This window comes from Cotesia glomerata, linkage group LG1 (assembly GCF_020080835.1).
Source record: "Cotesia glomerata isolate CgM1 linkage group LG1, MPM_Cglom_v2.3, whole genome shotgun sequence".
Lineage (NCBI taxonomy): Eukaryota > Metazoa > Arthropoda > Insecta > Hymenoptera > Braconidae > Cotesia > Cotesia glomerata.
The window spans coordinates 20,175,593-20,188,829 of NC_058158.1; the positions used below are offsets into that span (position 1 = coordinate 20,175,593).

Here is a 13,237-nt window from a genome sequence, read left to right on the forward strand (position 1 = left end):
AGCTCTCTCCAACTTCAGATCTACTGACGGGAACAAGCAACGACGGCATAAGGTTATTGCTGGGAATCATAGACGTCGAAGTGATAATTTTTCATCAGCAAATAATTTACAAATACGTAATTCCATTAATGCAGAGAACAAGTTACAGACTAATTAGGCATTATCCTTTCCCGACACAGATCATCTCAGCACAAGGATTTGGCTCGATTGTCAAGCCTACCCCCTTTACGGCGATCAACGATCAGGGATATATTCCGCTTGCTGACACAGGAAGGATGAATAAGATCATGCCAGGTGATAAAAGGACGATTTTTGGCTATGCAGACGGCAACCGCAAAAGACAACGAAACGATGGGACGGAAGAATGTGAAGTGGCACTGTGGAAGAAGTCACGAGATATTGATCTACGATAGTTGTGCGATTTAAGAATCGTGAAGATTAAGGAAAGTCAATTTTGTGGACAAAATTTATGGGAATAAATGCATGGTTGTTTACAACCCAGGAAGCTGACATAGTAAAGGGCAAGTGTCAAGCGAATAAATCATTAGAATTGGACGTGCGCGGAACGGGAGTAGTTTGGATGGCTTCTGGTTGCGAAGGAATGGCAGGAAAAAGGATATTCACAACCACACAGGAAATAACAATCGCTACGAAAATATCCGAGAAAGTTTTAACCTGGCCAAGGATAGATGACGAATTAGAAAAATTTTCCAAGGAAATGCAAGTGGATCTAACCCACGTTCTAAAAAGAAATCATGAAGAAAAATGAAGTACAACTTCCGGAAGGTATAAAATTTCATCGAATCTGGAGAGCTATCAAGCAAAAAGGGTTGAATCAGACTGTGCATTCGGCGTCCTACGCAATGCAAGACATCCTCATTAGTATACATCTGCGCTGCCATAGGCACTTTTAAGCGCAGACTGTACCTTTGTGACCTAGTATGGCGTGAAATGAAGAGACGTAATCTAACGAAAAACGACACCAGTGAGGATGTTGGAAGAGAGATAACCCATATTAGAGATGGAAGATGCTATCCCGGAATCCAGTCAACCGATGGAGGTCATCATGGAAATCAGCGACAAAGCCTCCCGATCAGGAACCAGGATCAGCAACCCGGAGGTCATTGAGATGACCGATCGACCCAAGAGGATCAACTCGAGGAGTAAGCAGACAACAACGGTCGTCGACAGCTGGGACTACAGGGCAATGCGCTTTTAATTGAAGATCTGGGAATCCTATTAACTTTCTTTCAACACACTCCCGAAATCCCACCTACCTTTTTTTTGTTACAGGGACCATCTAGGATCACCCTAAGAGGATCATATTAACATTATCCAAGGACACAAGAACCAATCAGGAAGGAGACATTACCAGAGATCTTCGCAAAACCGTTATATTGATGGTCGGGACATAAGTATTGTAATCAACATGCATGTTAGCATATATTCATTATTGCCTATATATTCACTATTATATATATATATATATATATATATATATATATATATATATATATATATATATATATATATTCTCATTATTATTCTAGAATGTAGAGAAGTCTCTTAGGGTTCCAATTATTTAGTCTGGAAGGCAAGAGGAATTGGTACAGCAATTTAGAGTAGAGAGAAAAAAAACGCGTTATATAGAATGGGACTCAAGGTAATAGATTCCTAATACCATCTTCAAGGGAGAATGGCTTTCTTTTAGCCGGGGAGCATGTGACGGTGGGCCTACCCTCCCCGTCCAATATTAAGTGATATTCTATATATATTTTCTATAAATCGATGGGCCAACTTGCCCACCTGAATTAGACACCGAATTTCCGTTGTATTTCTAGCCTGGACTTCTGGTTACCAAGAATCGCCTGCTTGCACGTGTTGCTGAGGAGACGCGCTTTCTCATGGGGAAACCGAGCGGAACGAGGTACTTGTTGCACGGGGAACCGCTTTCGGCGCCTTGATACTCATTTTCTGCTGACTAGGGAACTTGACAATAACCACCTAGTTCCTCAGGGCGGAATGTCTGAGTTCAACCGCGGAATAATACAAGTTCCGCGCAAAGTGATACAGGTGTTTGGAAACATCCGCGACCGAGGTTACATAAACCTGGGACCTTCAGGGAGGAGCGGCCTCTTGTAATCAGTCAGTCGTTTAGTCTGTCCGAATCTATGTCGAGTCTGAGTTGTCTTGCATCGTGATTAATTGTCTCCTAAGACTCTCATTCTCGTTGCTGTCCCATCTCTCTCTTTCAGTTATAGAATCAAAAGTATTGCATCAAATGGATTATTGTACTGGATTAGATTTGCTTTCATAAATAGGAGTAGTTTGTAAAAAGAGACTCTCAGGGCCATTTCGAGGCAACTCCCATACTTTGGGGACGCTTAATAAACAATTAGTACCGTAATTCATGAGTATTCTTCATTCACTGCGCGACCCACCCTTTTATCAACATCTAAATATTTTTCAGTGAGACGCTGAGCTAGTCCGGAGGTCTGTTTACGTGACAGGTAAATAACCAGGTGTAGACTCACACGTAACAGTATTCATTAAAATGAACCGAAGTAGAGCGGACAATTTAGAAGAGTATGTATTTTCGAAAAAATATAGCGTTTCAGACTCAAGCCAGGAATCGAACCTGGATTGAATTAAATTCTTAAAATTTATAAATAAATAATAGGTAATCTCTTCACCCTTTATTATTAAATATTTTATTTTTGACGTGATAACGTCTTATAAATTGATGAACACTGGCAGCGCACACGAAAAAGTGTCCCGTTCCGCCTGAGCCTGTACGTGCAAACGAGAGCGCGCAACAAGAGTAAATAATATTTTAAAATTAAAAATTAATATTTTTAACTAGTTTTAAAAACATTTATGTCAAATAAAAATCAATTACATCACCCTGATTAAAAAGAAAGTACTGAGAACAATAGAAACAGAATTGGAAAGAATTCGATTTATCATAAAAGTAATTCTTTTCAATTCCGTTTCCATTGTTCTCAATACTTTTTTTAAACAGGGCAGAGATTATTATTGTTGATAATATTAATAATTGTTAATAAATAATATTAATTAAAAATAAATAAATTAATAATAATTATAAACGATAAATTAATAAAATAATGAACAATATAATTAATTATAAATAGTAATAATTATATCAATTATCAAATTATTGTATCAATTTTTGATTAACAATGTATCAAATAAGTCCTTTTTTTTTTGTTAAAATAATTTTTAAATATTCAAAATTTTTTAATTTTTAAATACAAAATAATGATAATTCAGTGATAATAATTCAATTCAATTCATAAAAGTATGCAATTTTTCATCAATGATTCTTTATGACGTTATCACGTAAAACTATCGTCCGTAAACCGATTTTACAGACAACCAATTTTTTTATATCTGATTAAAATTATTCTAGGAGTAATGAGGATGTAATGATGAGTTTGGAAATCGAAAACCAAGCATTGAAAGATCGCTTGGAAGAAGTATTGAATTTACAAACTGTAGAAACTAGTGGCGCGAAGCAAAGCGCGATGGCAATAAAACCTGTACGAAATCAAATTCGCAAGCTAAAGTTTTAACGGCCAAAAATACCAATGCTGCTAATAGGAATACTGATAAAAAATGAAGTGGAGTTAGAGATGAAGATGATTTAACTGGGATAAACCCACGGTACGAAATCCAAAATATTGTTCCGTATACAATATAAAAGTTGTCCTCGATGAACACAGCTTCTAATTTACCAGGAAGCTCTGTTATTGCTAAAAAAAAACCACGTCCTGTATATGATCCAATCTTATTTCATAATCATAATTATTATATTTTTATATTGTGACTAAAAAATTTATTGATGTTATAATTTATATTGTAATAAAATAAAAATCTTAATTTGAAAATTGTCGATTTTGTTGATTTATCGTAGACGGTATTCATTGTAATAAATGAAAATGTTATATATATTTATTTCTTTATTGGTAAAAAAAAACTGACAACTGAACACGATTAAGCTTTATATTTCAGTCATTGTAAATTTAATTTTATGTTTGAAGGTTTTAGAGTCTGGAAATTTTTTGAAAATTTAGTAAAAGTAATATTAAGGATAAATTGTATTAGTAGATTTCAATACAACAAACATAAAATTAATAAAGTAAGTCAATTTTTTTAATTTTAAAATCAACGCCGCACTGATCATTGTTATAATTATTGTTTGATTTTAAACAGTTAAGTTGTAAATAATTTTATAATAAATTAATAGCAAGATAAATTCATTGTTTCAACGTTACTTTTTTAACCGCAACAGATGTTTTCAAAAGAAAATTTTCAATTTTATATCTATTACGGTATTGATAGAAAAAAAATATATATTTTTTTTACTTCCTGCTATGAAACTCAATTTCCGTGAAGAACCTTTAAAAATTGGTATTTTGAGTTCCACTTTTAACAGGAGCTTACTTTGGACCCTTCTGGCCGTGAGATATCTCCACAGTGGAAATGTCCAAACGAAGCTCCTGTTAAAAAATATTATGAAAATCAAATGAATAGTCTCACCCCAAAATATCTTAGTAAATGCCCAAGAACAGCTTCTGTTGAAATGGAACTCAAAATTTCAATTTTAAAAGGTTCTTCACGGGAATTTAATTTTGGCACATCCTAATATATATTGATAAATTAAGAGAAAAATCTTTCTTCTAGTATTATTATTTTTGAAAAGTATTACGTAGTTTGTTAAATTAAAATAAAAATATCATACGCCTTTTAAAATTGTGCATTAAATTTGATGCAAATCATGAAGAGGACACTAAGAGTTGAAACAAATAATTTTTCTGATTCCAAATTTAATTTAAATTTTATAATATTATCCAAAATAATATATTTATTTTCTTTTCTTTTTTAAATAGTTGTTTCTGATAGAGTGCTCCGATAAAAATATACAAGTTATATTTATCAATTTCTTTATTAATAATTGTTTTATCAATTTTAAATTGATCAGTTTTAAATTTTAATCTTTCCGCTAAACTTGTAATCTATAGTCCAGCGCACAGATGATCGTTTCCTTGGAAACGAGCGCCTTCATTTTGATTGGCTACTGGTGGCTTGACAATGTACTCCCTCAACAAGTTGCGCCACCCAGAGTCAAACTCTTTTGTTAACTTTTCTAATGCAACCTCAAATTTCAGCGTCGACAGCATACAAAATTCTTCCTCTACCAGCGTCACGAGGCAGATAAATATAACGTACGTTTTGGAATTATAATTTCGTGGTGAGTTTGCTGTCATTGTCGTTACGTAAGTAAAAACATTAAAATTTTTTTTTAACTATAATAAATTAAAAATTAATATTATTAAAAAATATTGATATCTATCAATTTTTTTTAATCTATATTTAGAAAAAATATATATAATTAATAGAAATAAGTATATAGCACTTATATTTTTGTGTTTTATTTCAGATCCAAAGAAAAATAATCATGGCTGCTAACTAGCAAAATTTACAATGTAAAATATTTAGAAAAATTAAAAACTTATTTTAATTATCTTTGTAGATAATTTTAATGTAATTTCTTTTTATTTATTCATTTAAAATATATTTTTTAATTAATTTAAAACTCAGTTGGATTATTGTATTGACTTGCACAGATTCCAAATTTTATTAAGTGGGCATTTACTTTTTATTCATGTGATTATTCTATTTAATATTCAGTTCACCTTTCAGTGAGCAATGACTATAATAATATTTACGTAGCTTTTTTACAAAAATAAATAATAATTGACATGGAAAAAAAATTTGAAAGGAAGATTGGATGTTTCAGTTAAATGATTTTGACTGATCTGTCAAGTAAAGATGAAGTGTGCTTAGATTCAAGTGCGGTCAATTTTTCTGTTAATTATTAAAATTGTCTTAGTGTCATCAATTTTTTACAGAAAATGAATTATGTATGTTCTTCTATTGAATTCTATTGAAATAAGTAGCCAAAGTTCTTTTCTTTTATCATGTGTTTGGAAAATGCAATCATTTTAATTTGTTACGTTCCCGCGATTCCGTAATAAAAAAAATTTATCGGTTATGTGATCAGTAAAAATAACATATATGTAAAATTATTAGTTCGTTGACTGAATAATCACATTTTATATTATGTTTTGAAAATCCTACGATGACTTTTTGCTTGCTGCTAAAGACACAATTGCTATAAGGAAATTTTTGATACATGTTATTGAAGTTTAATAACCATATCCTAAATTTCTTATTTTAAAAATCCTTCTTTATAAACAACATTTTTTCCGATTCTATCCATCACTCTGACACAACCTGCATATCGAGTCAATAATCGTGAAATTTGTTTTTAGCTAACATTTAATTATTGAGAAAAAAGTATTGAAATCGGTTGACCCTGAGTTCATCCCTGAAATTGCCTATTTCTCTTGAATTTCTGTCAAATTTTATGTTCGTAGGAACTGGGTTTGAAGAATACGATTATTTGACACACATTTTTATATTTTTCAAATTTTACTTTCATTTTTAGACTCAATGGCTTTCGCACAGTGGGCAGTGAATTATTATAATTCACTCGCCCAAGCTCACGGGATTCGCCACCAGGTCCCATACGACTTCGCAAGGCTGAACGTGCGGTATCCATTGCAGCAATTGGCTAACCAACCACCGCAGCAACTGGCTAACCAGCCGCTAGAACAATTGGCTAACCAGCCACTACAGCAACTGGGTAATCAGCCACGGCAGCAACTGGCTATTCAGCCACCAGAGCAACTGGCTAACGTTTCACTGCAGCAACTGGCTAACCAGCCACAGGAACTGGCTAACCAGCCGCAGGAACTGGCTAATCAGCCACAGCAACTAGCTAACCAGCCGCAGGAATTGGTTAACCAGCCACAGCAAGTGGCTAACCAGCCACAGGAACTGGCTAACCAGCCGCAGGAACTGGCTAATCAGCCACAGCAACTAGCTAACCAGCCGCAGGAATTGGTTAACCAGCCACAGCAACTAGCTAACCAGCCACAGCAACTAGCTAACCAGCCACAGCAACTAGCTAACCAGCCGCAGGAATTGGTTAACCAGCCACAGCAAGTGGCTAACCAGCCGCCGCAACTGGTTAACCAGCCACTAGATCACATTCATCAGCTGCTGAGTTTCCCACCACCTCCTCCGTTTAATTTTCATCAGCCGGCTGTTCTCCCGCTGCCAAATCGGGGTAAGTTGAATGATTTTGATTTTTTTAATTTACAACTTTCCGCTATGAAAATCAGAGATTAAAAAAATTAGGAAAACGGTTGACTCTAAAGGCCATCCCTGTAACTTCCTGCTAGTTTCATGCTTAACCGCTCAAAATTCCATTTAATATTTTTTGAGCTCTTCGAGCTCAAAAACATAATTTTTATATCATTTTGAGTTCTCCGAGCTCAAAAGTCTAGTAGAATTTTAATAAAATACTATTTTTTGAATTTTCAAACCGCAATAACTTTTCAATAAATGAACCGATTTCCACGCGGTTGACGGCATTCGACGCAGTTTTTTGAGCTTCATAAAGGTATCTTTGAATTTAAATTGATCGAACTCGGAATTTCGAAGTTATTCCGAAAAAACACTTTTTTCGGTTTTCTTTCGACAACGATAACTCACGAACGAATGAACCGATTTTGACCGGGCTAGTTAGTTTTTTTGAGATTTCTCAAAATCTACCGATCTAAATCGTTCCAAAGTATATTCAAAATCTAAGTTTGGTCAAGCCCTTTCGAATGGCAACAACCGCGATGAAATCGGTGAAGCCGTTCAAAAGTTATAAAAGGGTTACACACACACACACACACACACACACACACACACACACACACACACACACACACACACAGACATACGGACATCATCGCGGAAACATTCGGGGAAGCTTCCTGGGACCTCAAAACGTCGAGATCTGATGAGAACTCGATTTTCGAAAAACGGGGTAAAACCAATAACTTCCCGATTTTTGAAAATTTTCAATTTTCATAGCGGGAAGTTAAAACTAAATCCGAAATTCTATGTTGCATCGTTTGCTACGCCATTAATGATCTTGTTTTTTCGTGAATAAACTGCGTTGAATGTCAAATTCTATCAATAAATATCGCAATTTAAAATTTTCATAAAAGTTCTAATGACAATTACTCGATTTTCGAGCTATATTATATATAGATCTTATGTTTTTGTACTCAAAGAGCTTGGAACTCCGAAATAATATAAAATTTATCGAGCATTTTGAGCTCGGACATAGCGAAAAGTTTCAGGAATGGCCTACAAGGTCAATCGTATTTATATTTTTTAATAATTATTTACATTTTCTGATTTTTTCTAGCTCCTCGTGGTCGTCGACATGCGGCTGCAGGTCGTAAGCGAGCCAGCTGGCAAAGACGGTCGTCTGACTCATCGGGCGCTGCCAACCGAAGCCAGGTGGTCAAGAGAGGAAGGGGAACGGCAAGAGGAGGTAGAAGAGGTGGACGCAGGGGTGGGCGTGAAATTGGGAATATAATTTACTATACCTTTAACAACTAGATATATATATATATATATATATATATATATATATACACTGATAAAAAAATTGACTTGACTCAAGAGCCAAACTCTTGAACCAAGAATACCATTTTGAAGAAAATGATTTTCTTGAGTCAAGAGAATAAATTCTTGAGCTAAGAAATTATTCTTGGTCTAAGAAATTTTTCTTGAGTCAAGAATTTATTCTCTTGACTCAAGAAAATCATTTTCTTCAAAATGGAATTCTTGGTTCAAGAATTTGGCTCTTGAGTCGAGTCAATTTTTTATCAGTGTATATATATATATATATATATATATATATATATATATATTAGAGTGCGTCAAAATTGAATTTCCGTGAAGGACTTTTTAAAATTTGAATTTTGAGTTTTGCTTTTAACAGGAGCTGTGCTTAGGCGTTTCCTGAGATATTTTGGGATGAGACGATTCATTTAATTTTCATAGAATTTTTCAACAGGAGCTTTCTTTGGTCATTTCCGCTGAAATTTCAAAATTTAGCCGTAAGTGCCCAACTAAAGCTCCTGTTAAAATATATGTAAAAATTGAATAAATCGTCTCACCTCAAAATACTTCAGAAAATGCCCAAATACAGCTCCTGTTAAAAGCAAAACTCAAAATTCCAATTTTCAAAGGTCCTTCACGGAAATTGAATTCTGGAACACCCTTAAAATATATATCTATGTACATTAAGCGATTATTTTTTTATATCCCTATTGTATTTTATTACATTTACTATTATCCATATTATATTTTATTATATTGGCTTAAAGCTTGTTCAATAATTAAACATTTAAAAATTTTCTAAAATCTTTGGCTTATCGTTCATTAGTCCGTTGACTGAATACCTATATGTAATTTTAAGTTTTAAAAACCCTACAATGACTTTTTCCTTGCTGCTTAAGAGACGATTGTTGTAAGGAAATTTTTAGTAAATGTTATTGAAGCTTAATGAACATATCTTAAATTTCTTGTCTCAAAAAGTCATAGTTTATAACCGACATTTTTTCCTATTCTACCAATTACTCTGACACAACTTGCATATGAAGTCAATTATCGCGATATTCGTTTTTAGCTTACATTTAATTATTGAGATAAAAAAACATCAAAATCGGTTGACCCTGGAGTCCATCCCTGAATTTTCTATTTCTCTTAAAGTTCTGTTAAATTTTATGTTTGTAGAAACTGAGTTTGAATAATATGGATATTTTGACAATCAAAACTCCCGCACTCCTAGATAGGGGAAAAATTTCGTAAAAAATTTGATAATCTGGAATGTACATTTTTTATTGTTAACGCCCCCGCAATCTCTTTCAGGGTCGGATTTAATAAAATCCATTCTGAGATGAAGTTGACATCACACACTAAGATTACTACTAAATTTGGAGTTTGCAGAAGTTACAATTTGGCAATCGAAATTCAATATTTCAGCACCCACCCTCGCAACACATGAATTTCGAGCCCTTATTTTTGAATAATTTCTTGAATCTTAAAACATAGTTTAAATCTATCAAATGAATGTTAAAGTTTACATAAACATAATTATCTTCGAGGTTAAGCTTTTACTAGACCACTTTTGATAATTTTTTTGGTAGTTCGGAAAATTAAGAAAATAATCCAAAAAATCTACCTATATCCATATCGGGTGTAGCTGAATGGCGTTTTATTTATGGTGATGAGTATCATTATTATTATTATTTATTCATTTATTTATTTGTTTATTTGTTTGTTTGTTTGTTTAATCTGATCTGATTTCTGTAATTCTTCCGAAAAAATTTGGGGTACTTAATGACGCGCGCCAAGTACGATAAAAAAATTTTTTTTTCAATTTTTAAATTTTCAACAAATTTTTTCAATGTTATGACGGTTTCTTGGTATTTTTTTGCATTTCACATCTTTTTGTAGAGAATGAAAATTATTAAAACGAGTCTTATTTTTTTTGTAAAGTGCAAATGTTATTGAGATGAGTTTTATGAACGTGGACTTGGCGCAATTTTTTACAGTGTAACTGTTTTTGTTCGGATTATTATTATTATTATTATTGCGTTTCATCCGTAAAAAATTTTACCCTCATGCACCTAAAGAAGTTTCACTTCAAAAAAAATTTATAATAGTGAAATTAGCCGACGTTCAACAATTTTTGATTTCTTTCAACAAATTGTTTAGAAGTAAAAAAAAAATAAAAAAATTACACGAATAATTTTTGAAATCTTCTAAATGTTAAATTTTTTCTTTTCATCTTTTATGACAATTTAATTAGCCGACATCTGAAAATTTCTATACTTTTTTTATTTCAGGAAAAAAAAATATCCGAAATGGAAGGAGTGGAGGATGCTGCAAAAGCAGGTAAAATTATTTTTACATTAATTTTTAAAGACACGGTAAATTTATTAATGAACTGAATTTTTTTTTTTTAATAGAAAACTTGAAGATCCTTTTTGAGACTGCGCAGAAGGCCATTCAGGCTTACCAGGAGGCTCGAAAAGGTGAGCCAAGCACCCCGGAAATACCGCCAATCGAAAAGAATGGTGCTCTAGTTAGTAATGAGGAGGAAGAGAAATCTAACAGGGAGGAGGATACATCGGGGAAAAAACGGCAAGAATCGGCGGGGAAGTCTCAAGCAAATTGGAAAAAAAAAAAACTAAAATCGTGGTAATCGCGGGGGAGGCCGTTACCAAAATCGTGGCGGCAGAGGCCGTTATCAAAATCGCGGGTATCGCAATTCCGGATCAATAAATTTTTATTTTTCAAAGGAGGTAAATTTTTGAACTATAAACACACTGATAAAAAATTTAACTTAACTCAAGAGCAAGAATCTTGAACCAAGAACACCATTTTGAAGAAAAAGAATTTCTTGAGTGAAGAGGAAAAATTCTTAAGTCAAAATATAATTCTTGGTTCAAGACAATTTTCTTGATTTAAGAATTTTTGTTCTTGAGTCAAGAGTTTGATTTTCTTCAAAATGGTGTTCTTGTTTCGAGATTCTTGATATTGAGTCAAGTTAAATTTTTTATCAGTGCATTAATTAATTACTATAAAAAACTAATAATACTCAATTAGCATCATAACTATTTATCATCTTACTAATGTCTTTATTTTTTTCCAGTATTAAAATGAAGATCATTTGGACAATGAAGAACATTTGGACAATATTATTTGTACAATGAAGAACATTTTGGACAAAATTAAATAAAAAAAACTTATAAAAAAAATTTAAAAAAAAATAAAAAATTTTACTCAAAAATATAATTGATTTCTTATTTTTAGCTCTCCGAGCTTAAGAGTTAGCTGTTCTGAGCTTTTGAGCTCTACGAGCTGAAAAGTCTGATAGACGGTTAATACAACACTGATTTTTAAATTTTCAAACTGCTATAACTTTTGAATAGGTCAGCCGATTTTTACCCGGTTGACGGCAATCGACGTTGTTTTTGGAGTTTTATAAAAAAATTGGAAGTGCTAATTGATTTGATATAAAATTTCGGTATAATTTGGAAAAATTCGATTTCTTCGAATTTTTTCGTCATCGATATCTCATGAACAAAGGAACCGATTTTGATCCGATTAGCGGCGATCAACGTGGTTTTCTAAGGTTTTAAGAGCTGATGAAAAAAAACTTTTTCAAATTTTTTATTTTTGAGATTTTTCAAAATCTACACGATCGAATCGGTTCAAATTTTCAGGAAATCTAACTTGAGTGGAACTCTTTGGAACCCCTCTTCGTTGATTCCAATCCAAGCCGTTCAAAAGTTATAAGAGGGTCATATTCATACAGAGACAAATACACACACACACACACACACACACACATGCATAGTCGAGACATACGGACATCATCTCGAAAGCATTCAGAGAAGATTCCTAAAGTTACTATAGTCCTTGAGAAAGATATTCAAAATAAGAGTCCTAATTTTCATCGTTTTTTATAACTAAAAATTTGAAATTAATACCAAAATTTTGGTGTTTATTAGTATTTCCTATTTTTTTGACTGTTTCATTCAAAATTAATATCGATTTTTTATCGTTAATTACTTTTTGTTGGAATAAAAAAATTATACGTTGTAAAATACTTAACATTATTAGCAAACTATTAATTTATTTGAATGCATTTATGAAATGTTTTCCTATAACTACGAGACTAGTGAAAAATTGGCATTGCTTCTGCAAATCATAACTTATTTTCATGCGGTATATGGACTGCCATCTGTAGGACTTCCAGTAAAAAAATATCACGACATTTACTAGTACCGCCATCTCTTGACGCCAGCACTACTCTATTACAGTAACTGACATTCGAATTGTTTATAAAATTACGACCCAATGTATTTATTAAATTTCCTAACGAATTTTCGAGAAATTGTTTAAAAATAAATGCTAATTAACATTACAAATTGTATTTAGAAGTGCTAAAGAATTTGATTTTCACATTTTATAAACACGAATTTGAAATATTAATGAAATACTGATTTCATATCGATCGATAAATAAATCTGTAATTTTTATTGCATAAAATTTACAAAATTAAATTCATTAGCACATTATTATATTATTTTGAACATCCATGCAAATTTTCAGGTCATTATATTAAGGGCAACATATAAAAAAATTTGTTTAAAAAAATTCATCAAATTGTCGGTCATAAATCTGCACCCGTGTCCCCTTAAGGAGTTGAATATTTTTTTTTGAGTTC

The 13,237-nt window shown here is 32.6% G+C and overlaps 1 protein-coding gene and 1 long non-coding RNA gene across 2 annotated transcripts; one reads left to right on the forward strand and one right to left on the reverse strand.

The window, feature by feature from the left end:
- Window positions 1-3,259: 3,259 nt before the first annotated feature.
- LOC123263607 lies at window positions 3,260-10,380 on the reverse strand. The gene is made up of 3 exons (XR_006509181.1): window positions 10,357-10,380; window positions 10,122-10,123; window positions 3,260-3,366 (listed from the first exon to the last, which is right to left on the reverse strand). It is a non-coding gene; the product is annotated as an uncharacterized LOC123263607 (long non-coding RNA).
- Window positions 5,433-8,570, forward strand: LOC123263558 (bromodomain-containing protein DDB_G0280777-like). The gene is made up of 3 exons (XM_044726431.1): window positions 5,433-5,507; window positions 6,533-7,216; window positions 8,354-8,570. Exons 2-3 carry the CDS (start codon window positions 6,538-6,540, stop codon window positions 8,548-8,550), a joined length of 876 nt encoding a protein of 291 aa, XP_044582366.1. The 5' UTR covers window positions 5,433-5,507; window positions 6,533-6,537; the 3' UTR covers window positions 8,551-8,570.
- Window positions 10,381-13,237: the final 2,857 nt, after the last annotated feature.